This window comes from Solea solea, chromosome 16 (assembly GCF_958295425.1).
Source record: "Solea solea chromosome 16, fSolSol10.1, whole genome shotgun sequence".
NCBI lineage: Eukaryota > Metazoa > Chordata > Actinopteri > Pleuronectiformes > Soleidae > Solea > Solea solea.
Window position 1 is genome coordinate 23728326 of NC_081149.1, and position 27526 is coordinate 23755851.

At 38.3% G+C, this 27526-nt stretch overlaps 1 protein-coding gene across 8 annotated transcripts in view; it reads left to right on the plus strand.

Annotated features, from left to right (window-relative positions):
- caskin1 (CASK interacting protein 1) overlaps positions 1 to 25805 on the plus strand; it is a 117973-nt gene extending 92168 nt beyond the window's left edge. For 7 of the 8 annotated variants that reach the window (XM_058652863.1, XM_058652868.1, XM_058652864.1 and 4 more), the window contains 7 exons: positions 18418 to 18556; positions 19385 to 19528; positions 19614 to 20884; positions 20994 to 21305; positions 22246 to 22876; positions 24349 to 24859; positions 25056 to 25805. In XM_058652863.1, coding sequence (XP_058508846.1) covers positions 18418 to 18556; positions 19385 to 19528; positions 19614 to 20884; positions 20994 to 21305; positions 22246 to 22876; positions 24349 to 24859; positions 25056 to 25152 — 3105 coding nt within the window. In that variant the 3' untranslated portion in view covers positions 25153 to 25805. The remainder of the gene's footprint in view (positions 1 to 18417; positions 18557 to 19384; positions 19529 to 19613; positions 20885 to 20993; positions 21306 to 22245; positions 22877 to 24348; positions 24860 to 25055) is intronic. The other variant, XM_058652865.1, reaches the window with a different exon arrangement.
- Positions 25806 to 27526: the final 1721 nt, after the last annotated feature.

A 27526-nucleotide genomic window follows, 5' to 3' on the forward strand; every position in this document is an offset into this window, starting at 1 on the left:
TCTCTTGTTATTCTTCAGCGACTTTCTTCTTCTTCTTCTTATTCCTCTTCCGCGTAAACTCGTCCCACACTTGCGGTTTGATCGGGAAAGGTGTGCTATGACCTTTCTAAGTGTTTCAAGTAACCATGGCGACAAAAATCGCAAAAATCTGCTATAATTTCCACATACATATGAATGGGTAATGGCCGAAAAAATGATCAGAACCAAGCCCAATTTGGAGCCTCACAGTGTCGTCATACTTTAACATAAAGACGTGATTGGAACTTAAAACGAGCCACAAGACTTGGACCTTTTCTGACCTAATATTATGGTTTTTAAACAATCACAGTTTACGTTTTGTACTTTTTTTTAATGTTTTCAGATTTCTGCTGAGATCGAGAAAAGGGAGCGTTAGAATTAGGGTGGGGCTTGTGAGTCTCTCTCACTCGCTCTATCAAGTAAATCGGCTACAAATCTGACTTTTTTGACCGATTCTGGACGATATACTATGACTTTTGACCGATTTTAGACGATATATAATATACTATGACTTTTTTGACCGATTTTAGACAACATGCTATACTATGACTTTTTTGACCGATTATGGACGACATACTATACTATGACTGTTTATGGGTGATTTTGGAAGACATACTATACTATGACTTTTTTGACAGATTTTGGACGACATACTATACTATGACTTTTCTTTCACATTTTGGATGACATACTTATACTATGACTTTTTTGACCGATTTTGGACGACATACTATACTATGACTTTTTTGGGTGATTTTGGACAACATACTATACGATGACTTTTTTGACCGATTTTGGACGATATACTATACTATGACTTTTTTGACCGATTTTAGACGACAAACTATACTATGACTTTTTTGAGTGATTTTGGACGACATACTATACTATGCCTTTTTTGACCGATTTTGGACGAGAAAACTATACTATGACTTTTTTGACCGATTTTGGACAACATACTATACTATGACTGTTTTGGGTGATTTTGGACGACATAATGTTCTTTGGTTTTTTTGACCGATTTTGGACAACATACTATACTATGACTTTTTTGACCGATTTTGGACGACATACTATACTATGACTTTTCTTTCACATTTTGGATGACATACTTATGCTATGACTTTTTTGACCGATTTTGGACGACATACTATACTAGGACTTTTTTGGGTGATTTTGGACAACATGCTATACGATGACTTTTTTGACCGATTTTGGACGACATACTATACTATGACTTTTTTGACCGATTTTTGACAACATACTTTACTATGACTTTTTTGAACGATTTTGGACGACATACTTTACTATGACTTTTTTGACCGATTTCGGACGACATACTATACTATGACTTTTTTGACCGATTTTGGACGACATACTATACTATGACTTTTTTGACAGATTTTGGACGACATACTATACCTTGGCATTTTTAGGTGATTTTGGACGACATACTATAGTATGACTTTTTTGGGTGATTTTGGACGACATACTTTACTATGACTTTTTTGACCGATTTTGGACAACATACGAGACTATGACTTTTTTGGATGATTTTGGACGACATACTTTACTATGACTTTTTTGACCGATTTTGGATGACATACTAACCTTTGACTTTTTTGTCACATTTTGGACAACATACTAACCTAAGACTTTTTTGTCATTTTAGACGACATACTAAAGTATGACTTTTTTGTCACATTTTGAACGACACACTAACCTATGACTTTTTTGTCAAATTTTGGACGACATACTAACCTATGACTTTTTTGTCAAATTTAGGATGACATACTAACCTATGACTTTTTTGTCTGATTTTGGACTACATACTAAAGTATGACATTTTTGTCACATTTTGGACGACATACTATACTATGACTTTTTTGACTGATTTTTTTGACGACATACTATACTATGACTGTTTTGACCGATTTTGGACGACATACTTTACGATGACTTTTTTGACCGATTTTGGACGACATACTTTACGATGACTTTTTTGACCGATTTTGGATGACATACTATACTATGACTTTTTTGACCGATTTAGGACGACATACTATACTATGACTTTTTTGACCGATTTTGGACGACATACTATGTCTTTTTTGACGACATACTATACTATGACTTTTTTGACCGATTTTGGACGACATACTATACTATGACATTTTTGACTGATTTTGGACGACATACTATACTATGACTTTTTTGACCGATTTAGGACAGCATACTATACTATGACTTTTTTGACCGATTTTGGACGACATACTATGACTTTTTTGACGACATACTATACTATGACATTTTTGACTGATTTTGGACGACATACTATACTATGACATTTTTGACTGATTTTGGACGACATACTATACTATGACTTTTTTGACCGATTTTGGACAGCATACTATACTATGACTTTTTTGACCAATTTTGGACGACATACTAACCTATGACTTTTTTGTCAAATTTTGGACGACATACTTTACTATGACTTTGTTGGGTGATTTTGGATGACATACTATACTATGACTTTTTTGACTGATTTTTTTGACGACATACTATACTATGACTGTTTTGGGTGATTTTGGACGACATAATGTTCTTTGGTTTTTTTGACCGATTTTGGACAACATACTATACTATGACTTTTTTGACCGATTTTGGACGACATACTATACTATGACTTTTCTTTCACATTTTGGATGACATACTTATGCTATGACTTTTTTGACCGATTTTGGACGACATACTATACTAGGACTTTTTTGGGTGATTTTGGACAACATGCTATACGATGACTTTTTTGACCGATTTTGGAAGACATACTATACTATGACTTTTTTGACCGATTTTTGACAACATACTTTACTATGACTTTTTTGAACGATTTTGGACGACATACTTTACTATGACTTTTTTGACCGATTTCGGACGACATACTATACTATGACTTTTTTGACCGATTTTGGACGACATACTATACTATGACTTTTTTGACAGATTTTGGACGACATACTATACCTTGGCATTTTTAGGTGATTTTGGACGACATACTATAGTATGACTTTTTTGGGTGATTTTGGACGACATACTATACTATGACTTTTTTGACCGATTTTGGACAACATACGAGACTATGACTTTTTTGGATGATTTTGGACGACATACTTTACTATGACTTTTTTGACCGATTTTGGATGACATACTAACCTTTGACTTTTTTGTCACATTTTGGACAACATACTAACCTAAGACTTTTTTGTCATTTTAGACGACATACTAAAGTATGACTTTTTTGTCACATTTTGAACGACACACTAACCTATGACTTTTTTGTCAAATTTTGGACGACATACTAACCTATGACTTTTTTGTCAAATTTAGGATGACATACTAACCTATGACTTTTTTGTCTGATTTTGGACTACATACTAAAGTATGACATTTTTGTCACATTTTGGACGACATACTATACTATGACTTTTTTGACTGATTTTTTTGACGACATACTATACTATGACTGTTTTGACCGATTTTGGACGACATACTTTACGATGACTTTTTTGACCGATTTTGGACGACATACTTTACGATGACTTTTTTGACCGATTTTGGATGACATACTATACTATGACTTTTTTGACCGATTTAGGACGACATACTATACTATGACTTTTTTGACCGATTTTGGACGACATACTATGACTTTTTTGACGACATACTATACTATGACTTTTTTGACCGATTTTGGACGACATACTATACTATGACATTTTTGACTGATTTTGGACGACATACTATACTATGACTTTTTTGACCGATTTAGGACAGCATACTATACTATGACTTTTTTGACCGATTTTGGACGACATACTATGACTTTTTTGACGACATACTATACTATGACATTTTTGACTGATTTTGGACGACATACTATACTATGACATTTTTGACTGATTTTGGACGACATACTATACTATGACTTTTTTGACCGATTTTGGACAGCATACTATACTATGACTTTTTTGACCAATTTTGGACGACATACTAACCTATGACTTTTTTGTCAAATTTTGGACGACATACTTTACTATGACTTTGTTGGGTGATTTTGGATGACATACTATACTATGACTTTTTTGACTGATTTTTTTGACGACATACTATACTATGACTGTTTTGGGTGATTTTGGACGACATACTATACTATGACTTTTTTGACCGATTTTTGAGGACATACTAACCTATGACTTTTTTGTCACATTTTGGACAACATACTAACCTAAGACTTTTTTGTCACATTTTGGACGACATACTTACCTATGATTTTTTTGTCAAATTTTGGATGACATTTTGGACGTATGACTTTTTTGTCACATTTAGGATGACATACTAACCTATGACTTTTTTGTCTGATTTTGGACGGCATACTAACCTAAGACTTTTTTATCAGGTTTTGGAAGACATACTACACTATGATTTTTTTGTCACATTTTGGACAACATACTAAAGTATGACTTTTTTGTCACATTTAGGACGACATACTATCCTATGACTTTTTTGTCACATTTTGGACGACATACTCAAGTATGACATTTTTGTCACATTTTGGACGACATACTAACCTATGACTTTTTTGTCTGATTTTGGACGGCATACTAACCTAAGACTTTTTTATCAGGTTTTGGAAGACATACTTACCTATGACTTTTTTGTCACATTTTGGACAACATACTAAAGTATGACTTTTTTGTCACATTTTGGACGACATACGAACCTATGACTTTTTTTGTCACATTTTGGACGACATACTAACCTATGACTTTTTTGTCAAATTTTGGACAACATACCAAAGTATGACCTTTTTGTCACAATTTGGACGACATACTAAACTATGACATTTTTGGGTGATTTTGGACGACATACGTTTTGGTGTCATTTAGGACAACATAATGTGACATGGGAACACAAGGTTGGTGTAGTGGTTAGCACTCCTGCCTTTGACTGAGAATACCCGGGTTCAAGCCCTGGTTGTGCCCTCTGCAATCCTGAGATATAATGGTGTCATTTTAAACGATATACTATGACTTTTTTGGGTGATTTTGGACGACATACTATACTGTGACTTTTTTGACCAATTATGGACGACATACTATACTATGACTTTTTTGACCGATTTTGGACGACATACTATACTATGACTTTTTTGACAGATTTTGGACGACATACTATACTATGACTTTTTTGACTCATTTTGGATGACATACTATACTATGACTTTTTTGACGGATTTTGGACGACATACTATACTATGACTTTTTTGACGGATTTTGGACGACATACTATACTATGACTTTTTTGACTGATTTCGGACGACATACTATATTATGACTTTTTTGACTCATTTCGGACGACATACTATACTATGACTTTTTTTACTGATTTTGGACGAAATACTATACTATGACTTTTTTGACCGATTTCGGACGACATACTATACTATGACTTTTTTGACTCATTTTGGACGACATACTATACTATGACTTTTTTGGGTGATTTTGCACGACATACTATACTATGGCATTTTTTGGTGATTTTGGACGACATACTATACTATGACTTTTTTGGGTGATTTTGGACGACATACTAACCTAAGACTTTTTTATCAGGTTTTGGAAGACATACTTACCTATGACTTTTTTGTCACATTTTGGACAACATACTAAAGTATGACTTTTTTGTCACATTTTGGACGACATACGAACCTATGACTTTTTTGTAACATTTTGGACGACATACTAACCTATGACTTTTTTGTCAAATTTTGGACAACATACCAAAGTATGACCTTTTTGTCACAATTTGGACGACATACTAAACTATGACATTTTTGACCGGTTTTGGACGACATACTATACTATGACTTTTTTGGGTGATTTTAGACGACATACGTTTTGGTGTCATTTAGGACAACATAATGTGACATGGGAACACAAGGTTGGTGTAGTGGTTAGCACTCCTGCCTTTGACTGAGAATACCCGGGTTCAAGCCCTGGTTGTGCCCTCTGCAATCCTGAGATATAATGGTGTCATTTTAGACGATATACTATGACTTTTTTGGGTGATTTTGGACGACATACTATACTATGACTTTTTTGACCAATTATGGACGACATACTATACTATGACTTTTTTGACCGATTTTGGACGACATACTATACTATGACTTTTTTGACTCATTTTGGATGACATACTATACTATGACTTTTTTGACGGATTTTGGACGACATACTATACTATGACTTTTTTGATGGATTTTGGACGACATACTATACTATGACTTTTTTGACTGATTTCGGACGACATACTATATTATGACTTTTTTGACTCATTTCGGACGACATACTATACTATGACTTTTTTTACTGATTTTGGACGATATACTATACTATGACTTTTTTGACCGATTTTGGACGACATACTATACTATGACTTTTTTGACCGATTTTGGACGACATACTATACTATGACTTTTTTGGGTGATTTTGGACAACATACTATACTATGACTTTTTTGACTGATTTCGGACGACATACTATACTATGACTTTTTTGACTCATTTTGGACGACATACTTTACTATGACTTTTTTGACTCATTTTGGACGACATACTATACTATGACTTTTTTGACTGATTTTGGACGACATACTATACGATGACTTTTTTGGGTGATTTTGGACGACATACTATACTATGACTTTTTTGGGTGATTTTGCACGACATACTATACTATGGCATTTTTTGGTGATTTTGGACGACATACTATACTATGACTTTTTTGGGTGATTTTGGACGACATACTAACCTAAGACTTTTTTATCAGGTTTTGGAAGACATACTTACCTATGACTTTTTTGTCACATTTTGGACAACCTACTAAAGTATGACTTTTTTGTCACATTTTGGACGACATACGAACCTATGACTTTTTTGTCACATTTTGGACGACATACTAACCTATGACTTTTTTGTCAAATTTTGGACAACATACCAAAGTATGACCTTTTTGTCACAATTTGGACGACATACTAAACTATGACATTTTTGACCGGTTTTGGACGACATACTATACTATGACTTTTTTGGGTGATTTTAGACGACATACGTTTTGGTGTCATTTAGGACAACATAATGTGACATGGGAACACAAGGTTGGTGTAGTGGTTAGCACTCCTGCCTTTGACTGAGAATACCCGGGTTCAAGCCCTGGTTGTGCCCTCTGCAATCCTGAGATATAATGGTGTCATTTTAGACGATATACTATGACTTTTTTGGGTGATTTTGGACGACATACTATACTATGACTTTTTTGACCAATTATGGACGACATACTATACTATGACTTTTTTGACCGATTTTGGACGACATACTATACTATGACTTTTTTGACTCATTTTGGATGACATACTATACTATGACTTTTTTGACGGATTTTGGACGACATACTATACTATGACTTTTTTGATGGATTTTGGACGACATACTATACTATGACTTTTTTGACTGATTTCGGACGACATACTATATTATGACTTTTTTGACTCATTTCGGACGACATACTATACTATGACTTTTTTTACTGATTTTGGACGATATACTATACTATGACTTTTTTGACCGATTTTGGACGACATACTATACTATGACTTTTTTGACCGATTTTGGACGACATACTATACTATGACTTTTTTGGGTGATTTTGGACAACATACTATACTATGACTTTTTTGACTGATTTCGGACGACATACTATACTATGACTTTTTTGACTCATTTTGGACGACATACTTTACTATGACTTTTTTGACTCATTTTGGACGACATACTATACTATGACTTTTTTGACTGATTTTGGACGACATACTATACGATGACTTTTTTGGGTGATTTTGGACGACATACTATACTATGACTTTTTTGGGTGATTTTGCACGACATACTATACTATGGCATTTTTTGGTGATTTTGGACGACATACTATACTATGACTTTTTTGGGTGATTTTGGACGACATACTAACCTAAGACTTTTTTATCAGGTTTTGGAAGACATACTTACCTATGACTTTTTTGTCACATTTTGGACAACCTACTAAAGTATGACTTTTTTGTCACATTTTGGACGACATACGAACCTATGACTTTTTTGTCACATTTTGGACGACATACTAACCTATGACTTTTTTGTCAAATTTTGGACAACATACCAAAGTATGACCTTTTTGTCACAATTTGGACGACATACTAAACTATGACATTTTTGACCGGTTTTGGACGACATACTATACTATGACTTTTTTGGGTGAGTTTGGACGACATACGTTTTGGTGTCATTTAGGACAACATAATGTGAAATGGGAACACAAGGTTGGTGTAGTGGTTAGCACTCCTGCCTTTGACTGAGAATACCCGGGTTCAAGCCCTGGTTGTGCCCTCTGCAATCCTGAGATATAATGGTGTCATTTTAGACGATATACTATGACTTTTTTGGGTGATTTTGGACGACATACTATACTATGACTTTTTTGACCAATTATGGATGACATACTATACTATGACTTTTTTGACCGATTTTGGACGACATACTATACTATGACTTTTTTGACCGATTTTGGACGACATACTATACTATGACTTTTTTGGGTGATTTTGGACAACATACTATACTATGACTTTTTTGACTGATTTTGGAAGACATACTATACTATGACTTTTTTGACTCATTTTGGACGACATACTATACTATGACTTTTTTGACTCATTTTGGACGACATACTATACTATGACTTTTTTGACTGATTTTGGACGACATACTATACTATGACTTTTTTGGGTGATTTTGGACGACATACTTTACTATGGCATTTTTTGGTGATTTTGGACGACATACTATACTATGACTTTTTTGGGTGATTTTGGACGATATACTATACTATGACTTTTTTGGGTGATTTTGGACGACATACTATACTATGACTTTTTTGGGTGATTTTGCACGACATACTATACTATGGCATTTTTTGGTGATTTTGGACGACATACTATATACTATGGCATTTTTGGGTGATTTTGGACGACATACTATAGTAAGACTTTTTTGGGTGATTTTGGAAGACATACCATACCATGACGTTATGGTGTCGTTTAGGACAACATAATGTGACATAGAAGCACAAGGTTGGTGTAGTGGTTACCACTCCTACGTTTGACTGAGAATACCCGGGTTCAAGCCCTGGTTGTGCCCTCTGCAATTCTGAGATGTAATGGTGTCATTTTAGACGATATACTATGACTGTTTTGGGTGATTCTGGACGACATACTATACTATGACTTTTTTCACGGATTTTGGACGACATACTATACTATGATTTTTTTTGACAGTATTTGGACGACATACTATACTATGACTTTTTTGTCACAAAACCTTGTGTTCCCATGTCACATTATGTTGTCCTAAATGACACCAAAACGTATGTCGTCCAAAATCACCCAAAAAAGTCATAGTATAGTATGTCGTCCAAAATCAGTCAAAAAAGTCATACTTTAGTATGTCTTCCAAAATCGGTCAAAAATGTCATAGTATAGTATGTCGTCCAAAATCGGTCAAAAAAGTCATAGTATAGTATGTCGTCCAAAATCCGTCATAAAAGTCATAGTATGTCGTATGACATATAGTATGTCGTCCAAAATCACCCAAAAAAGTCATAGTATAGTATGTCGTCCAAAACCGGTCAAAAAAGTCATAGTATAGTATGTCGTCCAAAATCCGTCAAAAAAGTCATAGTATAGTATGTCGTCCAAAATCACCCAAAAAAGTCATAGTATAGTATGTCATCCAAAATGAGTCAAAAAAGTCATAGTATAGTATGTCGTCCAAAATGAGTCAAAAAAGTCATAGTATAGTATGTCGTCCAAAACCGGTCAAAAAAGTCATAGTATAGTATGTCGTCCAAAATCCGTGAAAAAAGTCATAGTATAGTATGTCGTCCAGAATCACCCAAAACAGTCATAGTATATCGTCTAAAATGACACCATTACATCTCAGGATTGCAGAGAGCACAACCAGGGCTTGAACCCGGGTATTCTCAGTCAAAGGCAGGAGTGCTAACCACTACACCAACCTTGAGCTCCCATGACACATTATGTTGTCCTAAATGACACCAAAACGTATGTCGTTCAAATTCACCCAAAAAAGTCATAGTATAGTATGTCGTCCAAAATCACCCAAAAATGCCATAGTATATTACGTCGTCCAAAATCGGTCAAAAAAGGCATAGTATAGTATGTCGTCCAAAATCAGTCAAAAAAGTCATAGTATAGTATGTCGTCCAAAATCCGTGAAAAAAGTCATAGTATAGTATGTCGTCCAGAATCACCCAAAACAGTCATAGTATATCGTCTAAAATGACACCATTACATCTCAGGATTGCAGAGAGCACAACCAGGGCTTGAACCCGGGTATTCTCAATCAAAGGCAGGAGTGCTAACCACTACACCAACCTTGAGCTCCCATGACACATTATGTTGTCCTAAATGACACCAAAACGTATGTCGTTCAAATTCACCCAAAAAAGTCATAGTATAGTATGTCGTCCAAAATCGGTCAAAAAAGTCATAGTATAGTATGTCGTCCAAAACCGGTCAAAAAAGTCATAGTATAGTATGTCGTCCAAAAGCCGTCAAAAAAGTCATAGTATAGTATGTCGTCCAGAATCACCCAAAAATGTCATAGTATAGTTATTCGTCCAAAATCGGTCAAAAAAGTCATAGTATAGTATGTCGTCCAAAATCGGTCAAAAAAGTCATAGTATAGTATGTCTTCCAAAATCGGTCAAAAAAGTCATAGTATAGTATGTCGTCCAAAATCAGTCAAAAAAGTCATAGTATAGTATGTCGTCCAAAATCAGTCAAAAAAGTCATAGTATAGTATGTCTTCCAAAATCGGTCAAAAAAGTCATAGTATAGTATGTCGTCCAAAACCGGTCAAAAAAGTCATAGTATAGTATGTCGTCCAAAATCGGTCAAAAAAGTCATAGTATAGTATGTCGTCCAGAATCACCAAAAAAAGTCATAGTATAGTATGTCGTCCAAAATCACCCTAAAAAGTAATAGTATATTACGTCGTCCAAAATCGGTCAAAAAAGGCATAGTATAGTATGTCGTCCAAAATCAGTCAAAAAAGTCATAGTATAGTATGTCGTCCAAAATCGCTCAAAAAAGTCATAGTATAGTATGTCGTCCAAAATCCGTCAAAAAAGTCATAGTATAGTATGTCGTCCAGAATCACCCAAAACAGTCATAGTATAGTATGTCGTCCAAAACCGGTCAAAAAAGTCATAGTATAGTATGTCGTCCAAAATCGGTCAAAAAAGTCATAGTATAGTATGTCGTCCAAAATCGGTCAAAAAAGTCATAGTATAGTATGTCGTCCAAAATCGGTCAAAAAAGTCATAGTATAGTATGTCGTCCAAAATCGGTCAAAAAAGTCATAGTATAGTATGTCGTCCAAAACCGGTCAAAAAAGTCATAGTATAGTATATCGTCCAAAATCCGTCAAAAAGTCATAGTATAGTATGTCGTCCAAAATCAGTCAAAAAAGTCATAGTATAGTATGTCGTCAAAATCGGTCAAAAAAGTCATAGTATAGTATGTATTCCAGAATCACCCAAAAAAGTCATAGTATAGTTTGTCGTCTTAAATCACTCAAAAATGTCATAGTATAGTTATTCGTCCAAAATCGGTCAAAAAAGTCATAGTATAGTATGTCGTCCAAAATCGGTCAAAAAAGTCATAGTATAGTATGTCTTCCAAAATCGGTCAAAAAAGTCATAGTATAGTATGTCGTCCAAAATCAGTCAAAAAAGTCATAGTATAGTATGTCGTCCAAAATCAGTCAAAAAAGTCATAGTACAGTATGTCTTCCAAAATCGATCAAAAAAGTCATAGTATAGTATGTCGTCCAAAATCGGTCAAAAAAAATCATAGTATAGTATGTCGTCCAAAATCAGTCAAAAAAGTCATAGTATAGTAAGTTGTCCAAAATCACCCAAAAATGACATAGTATAGTTTGTTGTCCAGAATCACCCAAAAAAGTCATAGTATAGTAATTCGTCCAAAATCAGTCAAAAAAGTCATAGTATAGTATGTTGTCCAAAATCGGTCAAAAAAAATCATAGTATAGTATGTCGTCCAAAATCAGTCAAAAAAGTCATAGTAAAGTATGTCGTCCAAAACCGGTCAAAAATGTCATAGTATAGTATGTCGTCCAAAATCAGTGAAAATGCCATAGTATAGTATGTCGTCCAAAATCAGTCAAAAAAGTCATAATAAAGTATGTCGTCCAAAAATCCTTCCACAAAGTCATAATAAAGTATGTCGTCCAAAAATCCTTCCACAAAGTCATAGTATAGTATGTTGTCCAAAATCACCCAAAAAAGTCATAGTATAGTATGTCGTCCAAAATCAGTCAAAAAAGTCATAGTATAGTATGTCGTCCAAAATCGGTCAAAAAAGTCATAGTATAGTATATCGTCCAAAATCAGTCAAAAAAGTCATAGTATAGTATGTCGTCCAAAATCGGTCAAAAAAAATCATAGTATAGTATGTCGTCCATAATCGGTCAAAAAAGTCATAGTATAGTATATCGTCCAAAATCGGTCAAAAAAGTCATAGTATAGTATGTCGTCCAAAATCCGTCAAAAAAGTCATAGTATAGTATGTCGTCCAGAATCACCCAAAACAGTCATAGTATAGTATGTCGTCCAAAACCGGTCAAAAAAGTCATAGTATAGTATGTCGTCCAAAATCCGTCAAAAAAGTCATAGTATAGTATAGTATGTCGTCCAAAATCCGTCAAAAAAGTCATAGTATAGTATGTCGTCCAAAATCGGTCAAAAAAGTCATAGTATAGTATGTCGTCCAAAACCGGTCAAAAAAGTCATAGTATAGTATGTCGTCCAAAATCCGTCAAAAAGTCATAGTATAGTATGTCGTCCAAAATCAGTCAAAAAAGTCATAGTATAGTATGTCGTCAAAAATCGGTCAAAAAAGTCATAGTATAGTATGTATTCCAGAATCACCCAAAAAAGTCATAGTATAGTATGTCGTCTTAAATCACTCAAAAATGTCATAGTATAGTTATTCGTCCAAAATCGGTCAAAAAAGTCATAGTATAGTATGTCGTCCAAAATCGGTCAAAAAAGTCATAGTATAGTATGTCTTCCAAAATCGGTCAAAAAAGTCATAGTATAGTATGTCGTCCAAAATCAGTCAAAAAAGTCATAGTATAGTATGTTGTCCAAAATCAGTCAAAAAAGTCATAGTATAGTATGTCTTCCAAAATCGATCAAAAAAGTCATAGTATAGTATGTCGTCCAAAATCGGTCAAAAAAAATCATAGTATAGTATGTCGTCCAAAATCAGTCAAAAAAGTCATAGTATAGTAAGTTGTCCAAAATCACCCAAAAATGACATAGTATAGTTTGTTGTCCAGAATCACCCAAAAAAGTCATAGTATAGTAATTCGTCCAAAATCGGTCAAAAAAGTCATAGTATAGTATGTCGACCAAAATCGGTCAAAAAAGTCATAGTATAGTATGTCTTCCAAAATCGATCAAAAAAGTCATAGTATAGTATGTCATCCAAAATCAGTCAAAAAAGTCATAGTATAGTATGTCGTCCAAAATCGGTCAAAAAAAATCATAGTATAGTATGTCGTCCAAAATCAGTCAAAAAAGTCATAGTAAAAGTATGTCGTCCAAAATCGGTCAAAAATGTCATAGTATAGTATGTCGTCCAAAATCAGTCAAAATGCCATAGTATAGTATGTCGTCCAAAATCAGTCAAAAAAGTCATAATAAAGTATGTCGTCCAAAAATCCTTCCACAAAGTCATAATAAAGTATGTCGTCCAAAAATCCTTCCACAAAGTCATAGTATAGTATGTTGTCCAAAATCACCCAAAAAAGTCATAGTATAGTATGTCGTCCAAAATCAGTCAAAAAAGTCATAGTATAGTATGTCGTCCAAAATCGGTCAAAAAAAATCATAGTATAGTATGTCGTCCAAAATCGGTCAAAAAAGTCATAGTATAGTATATCGTCCAAAATCACCCAAAACAGTCATAGTATAGTATGTCGTCCAAAACCGGTCAAAAAAGTCATAGTATAGTATGTCGTCCAAAATCCGTCAAAAAAGTCATAGTATAGTATGTCGTCCAAAATCGGTCAAAAAAGTCATAGTATAGTATGTCGTCCAAAATCGGTCAAAAAAGTCATAGTATAGTATGTCGTCCAAAATCGGTCAAAAAAGTCATAGTATAGTATGTCGTCCAAAACCGGTCAAAAAAGTCATAGTATAGTATGTCGTCCAAAATCCGTCAAAAAGTCATAGTATAGTTTGTCGTCCAAAATCAGTCAAAAAAGTCATAGTATAGTATGTCGTCAAAAATCGGTCAAAAAAGTCATAGTATAGTATGTATTCCAGAATCACCCAAAAAAGTCATAGTATAGTATGTCGTCTTAAATCACTCAAAAATGTCATAGTATAGTTATTCGTCGAAAATCGGTCAAAAAAGTCATAGTATAGTATGTCGTCCAAAATCGGTCAAAAAAGTCATAGTATAGTATGTCTTCCAAAATCGGTCAAAAAAGTCATAGTATAGTATGTCGTCCAAAATCAGTCAAAAAAGTCATAGTATAGTATGTCGTCCAAAATCAGTCAAAAAAGTCATAGTATAGTATGTCTTCCAAAATCGATCAAAAAAGTCATAGTATAGTATGTCGTCCAAAATCGGTCAAAAGAAATCATAGTATAGTATGTCGTCCAAAATCAGTCAAAAAAGTCATAGTATAGTAAGTTGTCCAAAATCACCCAAAAATGGCATAGTATAGTTTGTTGTCCAGAATCACCCAAAAAAGTCATAGTATAGTAATTCGTCCAAAATCGGTCAAAAAAGTCATAGTATAGTATGTCGACCAAAATCGGTCAAAAAAGTCATAGTATAGTATGTCTTCCAAAATCGATCAAAAAAGTCATAGTATAGTATGTCATCCAAAATCAGTCAAAAAAGTCATAGTATAGTATGTTGTCCAAAATCGGTCAAAAAAAATCATAGTATAGTATGTCGTCCAAAATCAGTCAAAAAAGTCATAATAAAGTATGTCGTCCAAAAATCCTTCCACAAAGTCATAATAAAGTATGTCGTCCAAAAATCCTTCCACAAAGTCATAGTATAGTATGTTGTCCAAAATCACCCAAAAAAGTCATAGTATAGTATGTCGTCCAAAATCAGTCAAAAAAGTCATAGTATAGTATGTCGTCCAAAATCGGTCAAAAAAAATCATAGTATAGTATGTCGTCCAAAATCGGTCAAAAAAGTCATAGTATAGTATATCGTCCAAAATCAGTCAAAAAAGTCATAGTATAGTATGTCGTCCAAAATCGGTCAAAAAAAATCATAGTATAGTATGTCGTCCAAAATCGGTCAAAAAAGTCATAGTATAGTATATCGTCCAAAATCAGTCAAAAAAGTCATAGTATAGTATGTCGTCCAAAATCGCTCAAAAAAGTCATAGTATAGTATGTCGTCCATAATCGGTCAAAAAAGTCATAGTATAGTATGTCGTCCAAAATCCGTCAAAAAAGTCATAGTATAGTATGTCGTCCAGAATCACCCAAAACAGTCATAGTATAGTATGTCGTCCAAAACCGGTCAAAAAAGTCATAGTGTAGTATGTCGTCCAAAATCCGTCAAAAAAGTCATAGTATAGTATGTCGTCCAAAATCGGTCAAAAAAGTCATAGTATAGTATGTCGTCCAAAATCGGTCAAAAAAGTCATAGTATAGTATGTCGTCCAAAATCGGTCAAAAAAGTCATAGTATAGTATGTCGTCCAAAACCGGTCAAAAAAGTCATAGTATAGTATGTCGTCCAAAATCCGTCAAAAAGTCATAGTATAGTATGTCGTCCAAAATCAGTCAAAAAAGTCATAGTATAGTATGTCGTCAAAAATCGGTCAAAAAAGTCATAGTATAGTATGTATTCCAGAATCACCCAAAAAAGTCATAGTATAGTATGTCGTCTTAAATCACTCAAAAATGTCATAGTATAGTTATTCGTCCAAAATCGGTCAAAAAAGTCATAGTATAGTATGTCGTCCAAAATCGGTCAAAAAAGTCATAGTATAGTATGTCTTCCAAAATCGGTCAAAAAAGTCATAGTATAGTATGTCGTCCAAAATCAGTCAAAAAAGTCATAGTATAGTATGTCGTCCAAAATCAGTCAAAAAAGTCATAGTATAGTATGTCTTCCAAAATCGATCAAAAAAGTCATAGTATAGTATGTCGTCCAAAATCGGTCAAAAAAAATCATAGTATAGTATGTCGTCCAAAATCAGTCAAAAAAGTCATAGTATAGTAAGTTGTCCAAAATCACCCAAAAATGGCATAGTATAGTTTGTTGTCCAGAATCACCCAAAAAAGTCATAGTATAGTAATTCGTCCAAAATCGGTCAAAAAAGTCATAGTATAGTATGTCGACCAAAATCGGTCAAAAAAGTCATAGTATAGTATGTCTTCCAAAATCGATCAAAAAAGTCATAGTATAGTATGTCATCCAAAATCAGTCAAAAAAGTCAAAGTATAGTATGTCGTCCAAAATCGGTCAAAAAAAATCATAGTATAGTATGTCGTCCAAAATCAGTCAAAAAAGTCATAGTAAAGTATGTCGTCCAAAATCGGTCAAAAATGTCATAGTATAGTATGTCGTCCAAAATCAGTCAAAATGCCATAGTATAGTATGTCGTCCAAAATCAGTCAAAAAAGTCATAATAAAGTATGTCGTCCAAAAATCCTTCCACAAAGTCATAATAAAGTATGTCGTCCAAAAATCCTTCCACAAAGTCATAGTATAGTATGTTGTCCAAAATCACCCAAAAAAGTCATAGTATAGTATGTCGTCCAAAATCAGTCAAAAAAGTCATAGTATAGTATGTCGTCCAAAATCGGTCAAAAAAAATCATAGTATAGTATGTCGTCCAAAATCGGTCAAAAAAGTCATAGTATAGTATATCGTCCAAAATCAGTCAAAAAAGTCATAGTATAGTATGTCGTCCAAAATCAGTCAAAATGCCATAGTATAGTATGTCGTCCAAAATCAGTCAAAAAAGTCATAATAAAGTATGTCGTCCAAAAATCGGTCAAAAAAATCATAGTATAGTATGTCGTCCAAAATCGGTCAAAAAAGTCAGTATAGTATGTCGTCCAAATCGGTCAAAAAAGTCATAGTATAGTATGTCGTCCAAAATCACCCAAAAAAGTCATAGTATAGTATGTCATCCAAAATCAGTCAAAAAAGTCGGTGTATAGTATGTCGTCCAAAATCGGTCAAAAAAGTCATAGTATAGTATGTCGTCCAAAATCACCCAAAAAAGTCATAGTATAGTATGTCATCCAAAATCAGTCAAAAAAGTCGGTGTATAGTATGTCATCCAAAATCAGTCAAAAAAGTCATAGTATAGTATGTCGTCCAAAATCGGTCAAAAAACAACAACAATGAAAATAGAATAGGTGAATGACAAATCACGCAGTTTTTAAATATGCTGGGCCTTATGTCAAAGAGAGAATTCAAGGCCAAAACACATGAAAGGTTGGATATCCTCCATTGTTCCCCCAATTTTCTATAGCAGTGTTTCCACCGAGTGGAACATTGGAAATAGTACCAAAATAACAGGACCCAACAATTCCATTTTTGAAGAAAGGGTGCCAAATCCTTAACACCCTTGCATCCAGTGTTTCTTCAATGCCCGCAGTCTTTTCTCATACAAAGTCTTGTTGAGACAAACAGCCACAAACCGAGCAGAGGAATAAAAAGCTGCTGGATGTCCTCCATCTATGCATCTCGCTGAGGCAGCAATCAGGCACAGTCCACCCCCCGCCTGCCAAGTAATGGTACTGTTCTCAGTCAAAACACAAGACTGACCCAGGGCTTTTCCAAACTGTACTGTACTGTATCAAACCAAACCATAACATAATGTAAACACGGCATATGTCTTCTTCTTTATTAAATTATCATTACCAAGCTGCACTGCACCATTCTGGTATGATGTCACCTATTTACATCACCAACACAGCTATCAGCATCTGATAATTGTAGGTGTTTGCCTGCTATAGTGACTGATGCTAAAGTTTTGATGTAGATTACACAGAGTATCAAAAATGTCAGATATGTCAATTAGCCACCTGGATATCAGTGAACAACCTGGTTTTAGAGGAAAGCTGACAGCGTCAGTGTTTGTTAGCATGATGAGGAGTATGAATCTGGTTTTTCTATATAGGCCAATCTAGGAGAGTGGCTGTCTGCGATTGGCCTGACCCAGTACCACCAGGTGTTAGTGCAGAATGGGTACGAGAACATCGACTTCATCACTGACATCACTTGGGAGGACCTGCAGGAAATAGGCATCATCAAACTGGGTAAGCCATACTGTTAAAGTTGATCAATTTGATGCATTTTTTTTACATTAGGACATAGAACCACCTCGATAATTACAGTGAATTCTATGAAGCATTAGACTTTGTTATAGTCAAGCTTCAGCAGCAGGCAGACCTGGGTCCAGACTGTGTTGACTGGGGACATTAAGACTGGTCTGTGGTCATGCCAAGAGCTATTCAGCGAGAGATGTACATATATATGTATATAACAGAAAATAATGTCTTTGTAAGCATCATCATATTAATCAGTACAGTGCAAGGAGTAAGCAGAGACAAACTATAATGGGCACACAAACGAAACTCCACAGTCCTAATAGGTAATGGAAAACACTGCTGGAATAAAAATAGCCTAAGATGGATCCACCCACCTGATCATTTGTTGCTAGCTATTATTTCAGTAATAATGTAGCATTGGCCAACTAACTGGTTCTCAGCTGGCCATATGTGACCGTTACTATCACAGCAATGCACAGTCAATTCTTTCAGATTATTATATATATTATATATATATTATAAACTGATTAAATGTTATTGTTAAGCCATAAAGCTTTATATTATAATCTATTACTATATTTTGTTTTGTTTTGGGGTTTCAGTGTTGCAGCAAGTTCACATTTAAAGATCACACTATGTCTAAAATAGAGTGCATCTCAGGCTGCTATTTAAATTTGCTCTATTTTACTCTATCTGTGCTCTAGTATCGTAATGGGAATAAAAAACTACAATTTAATTTTTACTGAAATGTTTACGTAATTAGTTACATTCTTAACCGTGTAATTGAATAAAACGTATCCAATTCTGATGTTAAAGGTCACCAGAAGAAGCTGATGCTGGCAGTGAAGCAGCTGGCTGAATTGCAGCGTGCTTCTGAAGGACATGGCTCCATCCGAAAGAAGCCCCCACCAATTACGCAGCAGCAGGAAGTCATGTCTGTGGATGGCCCTCCTCCAGACGGTAAGCTAACAGACGGTAGTTTGATAATGAGATCTAAACTGATTTCTCCGTCCAATTTAAATCACATTTTTCTTTATATCTGCAGAGCTCATGTCTCCAAAGATGAGCACCTTCCAGGACAGCGAGTTAAGCACTGAGCTACAGAGTGCCATGACACAGCCAGGTCAGGAGGTCAAAGCTCAACGAACATGCAACCTCAGCAAAGACCATGATGAGGTGATGGCAGGAGGTGGAGGTGGAGGTGGAGGAGGAGGAACTGCACCGCCTAAGAAGGAGGCGCGGACTATGAGGCAGCAGAGCAGCCAGGGAAGCACTTCCTCACACAGGGGCAATGTCTCCTCTCAAGGCAAACATCGTCATTCCCACTCCCACTCCCACTCCCACTCTCAGCCTGCTCCTCCCTACACGCCTCCTCACACTCCCACCAAGACTAGAACTTCATCGTCCTCCTCGACTTCCTCTGTCCAGAGTTTAGCTTCTTCTCAGTCCAAAACCAAGCCAGCCACCCAGTTTGGTCACGGGGAGAGACCTCAGTCACCGCGCTCTCACCCCCCACAGTCTCCCACTCACCGTGGAGCTCCAGGCACACACCCTCAGCAGCAGCAGCAACAACAGCAGCAGCAGCAGCAGCAACAGCCTCAGCAGCAACAGCCTCAGCAGCAACAGCAGCCTCCAGTCCAGCCAGCATACCAAAAACACCCTCAGCACCAACCACAGCCACAGATGATGGAGAATCAGCAGCCACAGGTTCCTCTCCTCTGTCTCCCACCAGAGTCTGAGCTGGCTGAGGAAGAAGGTTCGGAGCCATCTGCACTCCAGAAGAAACGTGCCCACAGCCTCAACCGATACGCAGTGTCAGATGGCGAGTGTGATGAGCAAACAGGGCGAGGAGGTGGAGGAGCAGGAGAAGCAGATGCAGGAGGAGGTCAGAGCTCAGCTGTCATCAGAGTGGAAGGAGGTAAATACCACACAGTGACCCACCGCGTCAGCCGCAGCCACTCCGTCCGCAACCAGGACAAGAACCCCAGCCGCAGTCATACACAGTCGTTAGCTCTGCGTCAGAAGAAAAAGGGGCCGCCCCCACCGCCGCCCAAACGCTCCAGCTCTGCCATCTCCAGCTCCAACTCCAACCTGTCAGAAGCAAACACACAGCAGCCCACACACACCACGACAGGCGGGATGCTGGACGTGCCTTACCACCAACAGAGGAGGGCCAGTGACCTTGGGGTGTCTGTGGAAGCAGGCGCTGTGGAAACAAACAGCATGGGTACTGTGAGGAGCATCGCCGCCATGTTGGAAATGTCTTCTATAGGGGGCGGACCCAAAGGCATGGCACTGCAGAAGAATTTCCTTCAGGTATTGCAAAAAAAAAAATGTCATCGTAGACACGTGTGTGTATTCTTATCTAAGCCAAGAAATATCAAGTGTACATGTTTATTCATGTAGTTTATCTGTGATTTACCAGGTGGGCAAAACGCGTGATGCCATTGGTTTGGATGGTGAAGTGGTAAACCGACGGCGGACCATCAGTGGCCCGGTCACCGAGCTGGTGGCAGCCGCCAAGCGCAACCAGCCGACAGCCTCCCCTCTCCCATCTCCCTCTGTCCAACGGGAAACTTCCCCTCCCACTGTAAATAACTCCCCCCACTCCCCCCACCCTCCATCTTCCCCCCACCCCAGCTCGAGTGGCAGCGGCAGCTCATCAGAGAACCTGCCCTTTGCAGACGAGGGCAGCCTGACCATCCGCCGCCAGGGTCGAGGAGAAGGAGAAGGACAGGTAGCTATCTATATATGTTTCATACATGCATTATATATGTGTTATCTATATATATGTTCCATAAAGTATATATTTTATCTGTATTTATATGTTGGGAGCTGTCAATTGAGTGAGTACGTAGTACAAGTAACGAATCGCAGACTGTGATAAACTGCGATTAATATAGTAAATATTTACTTCTTAAATGCTGCTTAAAATACTTTTATTTTAAATGTAAAGTCACTGAATGAATGTGGAATGAACACAAATGAGGCATATTTAAGTTCAGTTACTGTAGTTTCGTAGCATCTTAAAGTTTAAACAGATTCTGCCACTGCTATGAACTTCAGATAGAACTGGCTTTCACTGACACACTTAAACATACCCACAGCAAACTAGAGAGACATTAAGGCCAGTGAAAGTATGTAGAAGACAATCCTTTCTCGTGTGTCCTCGTATTATTACGGTGCCACTTTTTCTGCGTTACTCACAGTTGGTGCAAACGACTGCAGTTTCCAGTCTTAAACAGCAAAGTGCGATGTGAGGCTCAAGTATTTGTCATGACTCACAGAAGTCACACTTTAGTAGAGTCTAAGATGTGTCTCAATGTATTTCTCTCAGTCTATTTTCCTCTAAAATGCTTACTAGTTTTCGAGCCAGTTACCAAAATTAGTAGTTAGCTTTTTTTGTTTACATTTTGTTTATTTACCCACAACTAATTCACTTCTGTATTTCATTTTTTAAAGTAATATTTCACACCAAGAACTCCACCATCTATGGTGTTAAAAGCATGACATTTAACACATTGACAGCACCTCCATCTGTCTATCTATTTCTATCTATTGTAATGTGCTTAAGTGCTAACATTTCAAGCTTTATATGTGTTAGTCATGTATCTTTGTCAATGTTTTTGACTGTGCAAAAATCACCTCTTGCCATGAATGTATGAATTTTCCGTTAGTGTGTATTTTGTGTCTGTCTGCAGGGCGACGGCGAGGGTCCCCAGGGCGAGGCCAATTACCCCCAGGAGGACACCTCCAGCGTTGAGGCCCCAGCGACTCTGAAGAGGCGGCTCCACAGCTCTAAGCCCCACCCCAACGGCTCCGACTTCACCCTCCAGGAGTCGTCTACCGTCAAACGGCGGCCCAAGAGTCGCGACAAGGAGCCTGAGGGTTACACAGACCTGGCTGCGGCTAATGGAGACCCTGTGGCAACCGCACCGCCGAACACCACGCAGCCAGTGCCTTACCAGAACGGCACTGCCACCATGAGGCGTCGTCCAGTGTCTGATGCCGGAGTGACGGAGCAGCCGCAACCGCAACCCCAACCCCAAACTCAACCCCAACCCCAACCCCAATCCCAACATCAGCCTCAACCTCAATCGCAAGTGACTGCTGCTCTTCGCAGAGACAGCATGGATCAAACAGCTCCACTCGTCAGTGAGACAGGTCAGCAGAGGAAACCAAAGCCGCCAGTCTCCCCCAAGCCTGTGGTCGGTCAAATAAAGAGACAAGGAGGTCCACAGACTTCTCCACAGCCCGTCTCCAACAAGAGAGTCCCGCTGCCAGGCCCCGGCACACCTGGAAGCCCAGGTACTTAGAGAGTATGCATGTGTGTGGTTGAGGTTGTAACAGGGGTACGTTTGAAGCATGCTGACACCTTTACATAATCTTTCAGATCCTGTGAAGGCCTCGGAATGCTTCAAAACAAACTCACCAGCTATTGACTATGTTGATTAGTGTTGACTGCGCACACAAGAACAAACAGGTGCTTGTTTAGCTTGAGAAAATCTTCAAATCCTTCCCACTCTCACACCACAGAGGGAGGCGGCGGCCACTTGTTTCATGCGTCAATATGCTCACTCCAAAGGTTTTGTTTTAAATGCATTGTTGCATCAGACAAAAGTATGGATGTTATCAGGTACAGTATGTAAAATTTAGCTACCTCACCAATGTAGCCTTCAGTTAGCATCAAAGATGTTTAGTTTGTCCATTTTAAAAATTGATCTGATAGAAAATGAGACTTCTGTACCTACTCTAGACTCACAGCCTTTAAACCTGGCTGGTCACAGTAGACTTTGACCAATCAGAGGTAAGAGGTGTGAATATCTGTTCTTCTTCAGCTCCTCTTTATATGTCCCTTCAGTGGAAAGGCTGTGATTCCAGCACCAGCAACAATTACCAGCACTGCAAAGAAACCTCAAATATTGAAAGAGTCTAGAAGAGAAAAACACAAATAAATATCAGCAGAGTTTCAGACATGGACAAATTGCCTTTGGTTATGTAATGCATATGCAATGAGTATATCTGGGTTTTTTTTACAACCAACGAATAAATTCTACCTGAGAATGCCATAAAAAAAAAGAAAAAGAAAAAAGGATGTAGATTATTAATCCTCATAGTGCTGTACTGGATTAATAATTTTGTTAGTCTAATCAGACGTGGAAGATCAATTCCAATATTGTATTTGATGCAAGAAACACTTAAGCTAACTGCCTGGTTGGGGCGGACAGGTAGAGCTGGGTGTCATCTGCGTAGCAGTGGCAGTGAATGTGGTGTTTATGGAAGATATGGCCAAGGGGGAGAAGGTAAATAATAAAAAGCAGGGGCCCCAGGACAGAGCCTTGGGGCACACCTGTGGTGACGGGGACTGGATCAGATGTGGATGATTTTAACTGAATAAACTGAGTGCGACCAGAGTGGTAATACTGTATTTGATGCAAGAAATACTTAAGATAACTTAAGCCAGATTTGGGACTATATTCATGCTGACAGCAACGACAATGAACAAGCTAAGCTATCCAAACACAAGCAGCAACCCTCACCCAGGCTCCGAAGTATTTTATGATTTTACCTCAAAGACGGTGAAAGTGAGCTCACTCTGCAGTTACATGTGGAGACTGAGAGAAAAAAACAAAAAAACAAATGCTCGACCTAAAGCAGCTCAGTCAGCTGATCAGATTCCCAGCCGATCATTTGAGTAGCTGACCGTCAGGGAGCAGCCCTTGTGACCTACGCTTGACTACACTTTTCTTCTCTCTCTCTCTCTCTCTCTGTCTCTGTAGTTGAAGGAAAGAAGATCCCTCCACCAGTCTCGCCCAAACCGGTGCCCCCACCCACGGCGCCCAAACCGGCCAAGCTCATCCACTCCATGACCAGTCCGCCGTCTCCGACCCCGGCTGCCGCCCCAGTCCAACAGCACTCTGCGGTGATCCGGCAGACCAGCTCGCCGCCTTCTTTCCCTTACACCAACTCTCCCAGCCCACCAAACGCCAAACCGCTGAGTCCGTCCCCTCAGAGCCCCCACACCCCACAGACCCCCACCACTCCACTGACCCCGCAGACTCCCGCCACTCCCAGCCCGACCCCGCCGCCCGTCAAGCCCCCTCGGTCGTCCATCGGCGGCGTGTCTGTAGACACTGGGATGGTGGGAGGCGGCGGTGTGACGGCGCCGGCCGCCACGACGACACCGGACCTGTGCGTGGACTCTCTGGTGCATCAGAAGCTGGAGGAGACGAGCGCGTCGCTGGCCGCGGCTCTGCGAGCAGTCGAGGATAAGATACTGCGGCAGGAGGAGTGAGTAACACACACACACACACACACACACTCAGAATGTGATTGATTGATTACTTAAGCTACACACTCAATCTTCTTCTTAGCTTAGACGTGTTTGCCACGTTCTACCAGTAACCACAGTGAAGTGAGGGTCTCATTGACTTTAAATAAAGATATGTGCTCCTCTGTGTGTGTGTGTGTGTGTGTGTGTGTGTAGCTCTGTGGCTGAGCAGAAGACCACCGTCAGCATCCTGGACGACATCGGCAGCATGTTCGATGACCTGGCCGACCAGCTGGACGCCATGTTGGAGTAACCATAGAGACTAATCAGCATGTCTCCATGGCAACGCTGCAATGGGACTGACTCAGATGGCACAATGGGCAACATGCCTCTCTATCTCTCTCTCTTTCCTCCTCATCATCCTTCCCGCCGCGTCGTGTCTATCCTCTTCTCTCCTCCCCTCTTCTCTCCTCTCCTCTCAATCCATCCACTGCTGCTCTGAAAGAAAAAAAAACCCTCTTTCATCCTCCTCTTCCTCTCATCACCTGTCACTGATGAAGACAATGAAGATTGAGACAGTGGAGCAGTGCCACAGAACCTTGGTGGACATGGAGAGAGAGACGCTTAAACGAGAGAGAGGTTTGAAGAAAACGGACCAAAAAAACAAGTGATGTTGAGAGGAAACTTCAAATGAATTCAAATAAAAAAAGAAGAAGAAGAAGAAGAAAAATCATCAGATGAAGAAATGAAACAAAATGGAGGAGACTGCACTTCGACCGCGGGGTCTTTTATGAACTCCAGACGGACTCGAACAAAATAAACTAAACTAATACTGATTGAAAAACCTGCTGTGTCATGAATCATAGTATGGTATGTGTACATTCTAAGCATGGAGAGTTTATATCTACTGAAAAAGTCCTGCATTAGCACACTAATATATAATATACCGATAAATATGAATCTCTAGCTCTTTGGTTTGATGTCTTGGTTCTGTGTGGAATGGTGACCTCTGGTGTTGTGAAGATGTAAATGACTTGGTGGAAAAAAAAAATGTATCTGTGACCAAACAAGACTATTCAGCTCCTCAAGGGTGTGTGTGTGTGTGCGTGTGTGTGTGTGCATGTGTGTGTGTGTGTGTGTGGGGTATGAGTTATTGACAGGTGGGTTCAGTTTGTGGTTTATCAGGATTTCAGGATCACATCCAGTTTCTTGTCCTGGCTGCATTATCATCATCGCCCTCAACACACTCTCACACACACACACAGGAGAAGCACAATGACCCATGCAGCCAGTGCACACACACACGCACACACACACACACACACACACACACACACACACACACACACACACAGGAGCCTGCACAATATAAACTAAACACAAGAAGTGGAGGGGAATGAAAAGCCTCAGCAGGAGGTCTCAGAGCAGATGTTAGGTGTTGTAGATGAAGTTGGCACCACGGGAAGTTTCAAGTTGTCGGTGAAAGGGTTTGAGGTACAAGTTCAAGGATCAGGTCAAAGGTCAGATCAGCCTCAGGTGGTCCAAACTTCCCCCGCACAATAATAAAAATAAAAAAAACAACACACATAAAATAAGCACCAGAGTTAAAGGGCCAGTGAAGTCAGGTTTCCCATGTTTCCACATTCCAAAAAAAAAAAAAAATCTATCCTGAGATACTTTCATAGTGTATATTCATTTTCAAACTTTGCTAAGCAGGGATGCACCGATACATATGATGTTTTTTTAAGAAATCAAATCATTTTTCAGAAGAATTTTGAAGATTACATGTTATTTGTTGAACTCAGTGTGTCAGTGTTGACAGTTTCCTGTTTGTGTATCTGTGTGGACGAGTGGACGGACCAGACCTGCTGCTGCTGTTTCAGCTGCGTGTCACATTTAAAAGTCCTGCTCTTCAGCACATGAACGTGAAAACAGCTCGTGTTTGTCAAACTGCATGTAAGGTAATACGAGGTGAGGGAGCACTGTATAAGCACTTGCCTCCCAGTTTATTAGGTACACCTGGTCAATGCGTTTAGGCATGTAGGCATAGTCAAGAAAAGAGCATCAGAATGAGGAAGAAAAGTGATTTAAGTGACTTTGAACGTGTCGTGGTGGAACAGGCTTGTCTGATTATTCTCAGAAACTGTTCATTTACTGGGATTTTCATGCACAACCATCTCTGGGGTTTACAGAGAATGGTCCAACAAAGAGAAAACACCAGTGAGTGACAGGTCAGACTGGTTTGGATGGGCTACAGCAACAGACGACCACACCTGGTGCCACTTAATTAGGGTTCCTGTGTACCTAATAAAGTGGTCAGTGAGTGGAAACGATCGAGAAGATGCAGAATTTAATGCCATTAAGAAACTCTCAGTATTGGTGCATCCCTGCTCCTACACATCGATTTTTCCCTCCTTTATTTTAATAACACACGACAGCTAAACCACTTCCTGACACCTCAGCCAACTTCTTCCCTCTTTACCTCTCTCTCCTTCCCACTCTCCTGCAGCCGCCCACCCTCCGCTGCCATGACAATCTACATCATCTCCCGCACCATCTCCTCATCGGGCATCACCGTGGTTACTACGCAGTGTGTTGCCATGACAGCATTTTCATGAGATTTAAAAAAAATAAAATAAAATAAAGAAAAGTGTTGAAATGGAGCGAGAGCGGCAGCAGGACGGTTA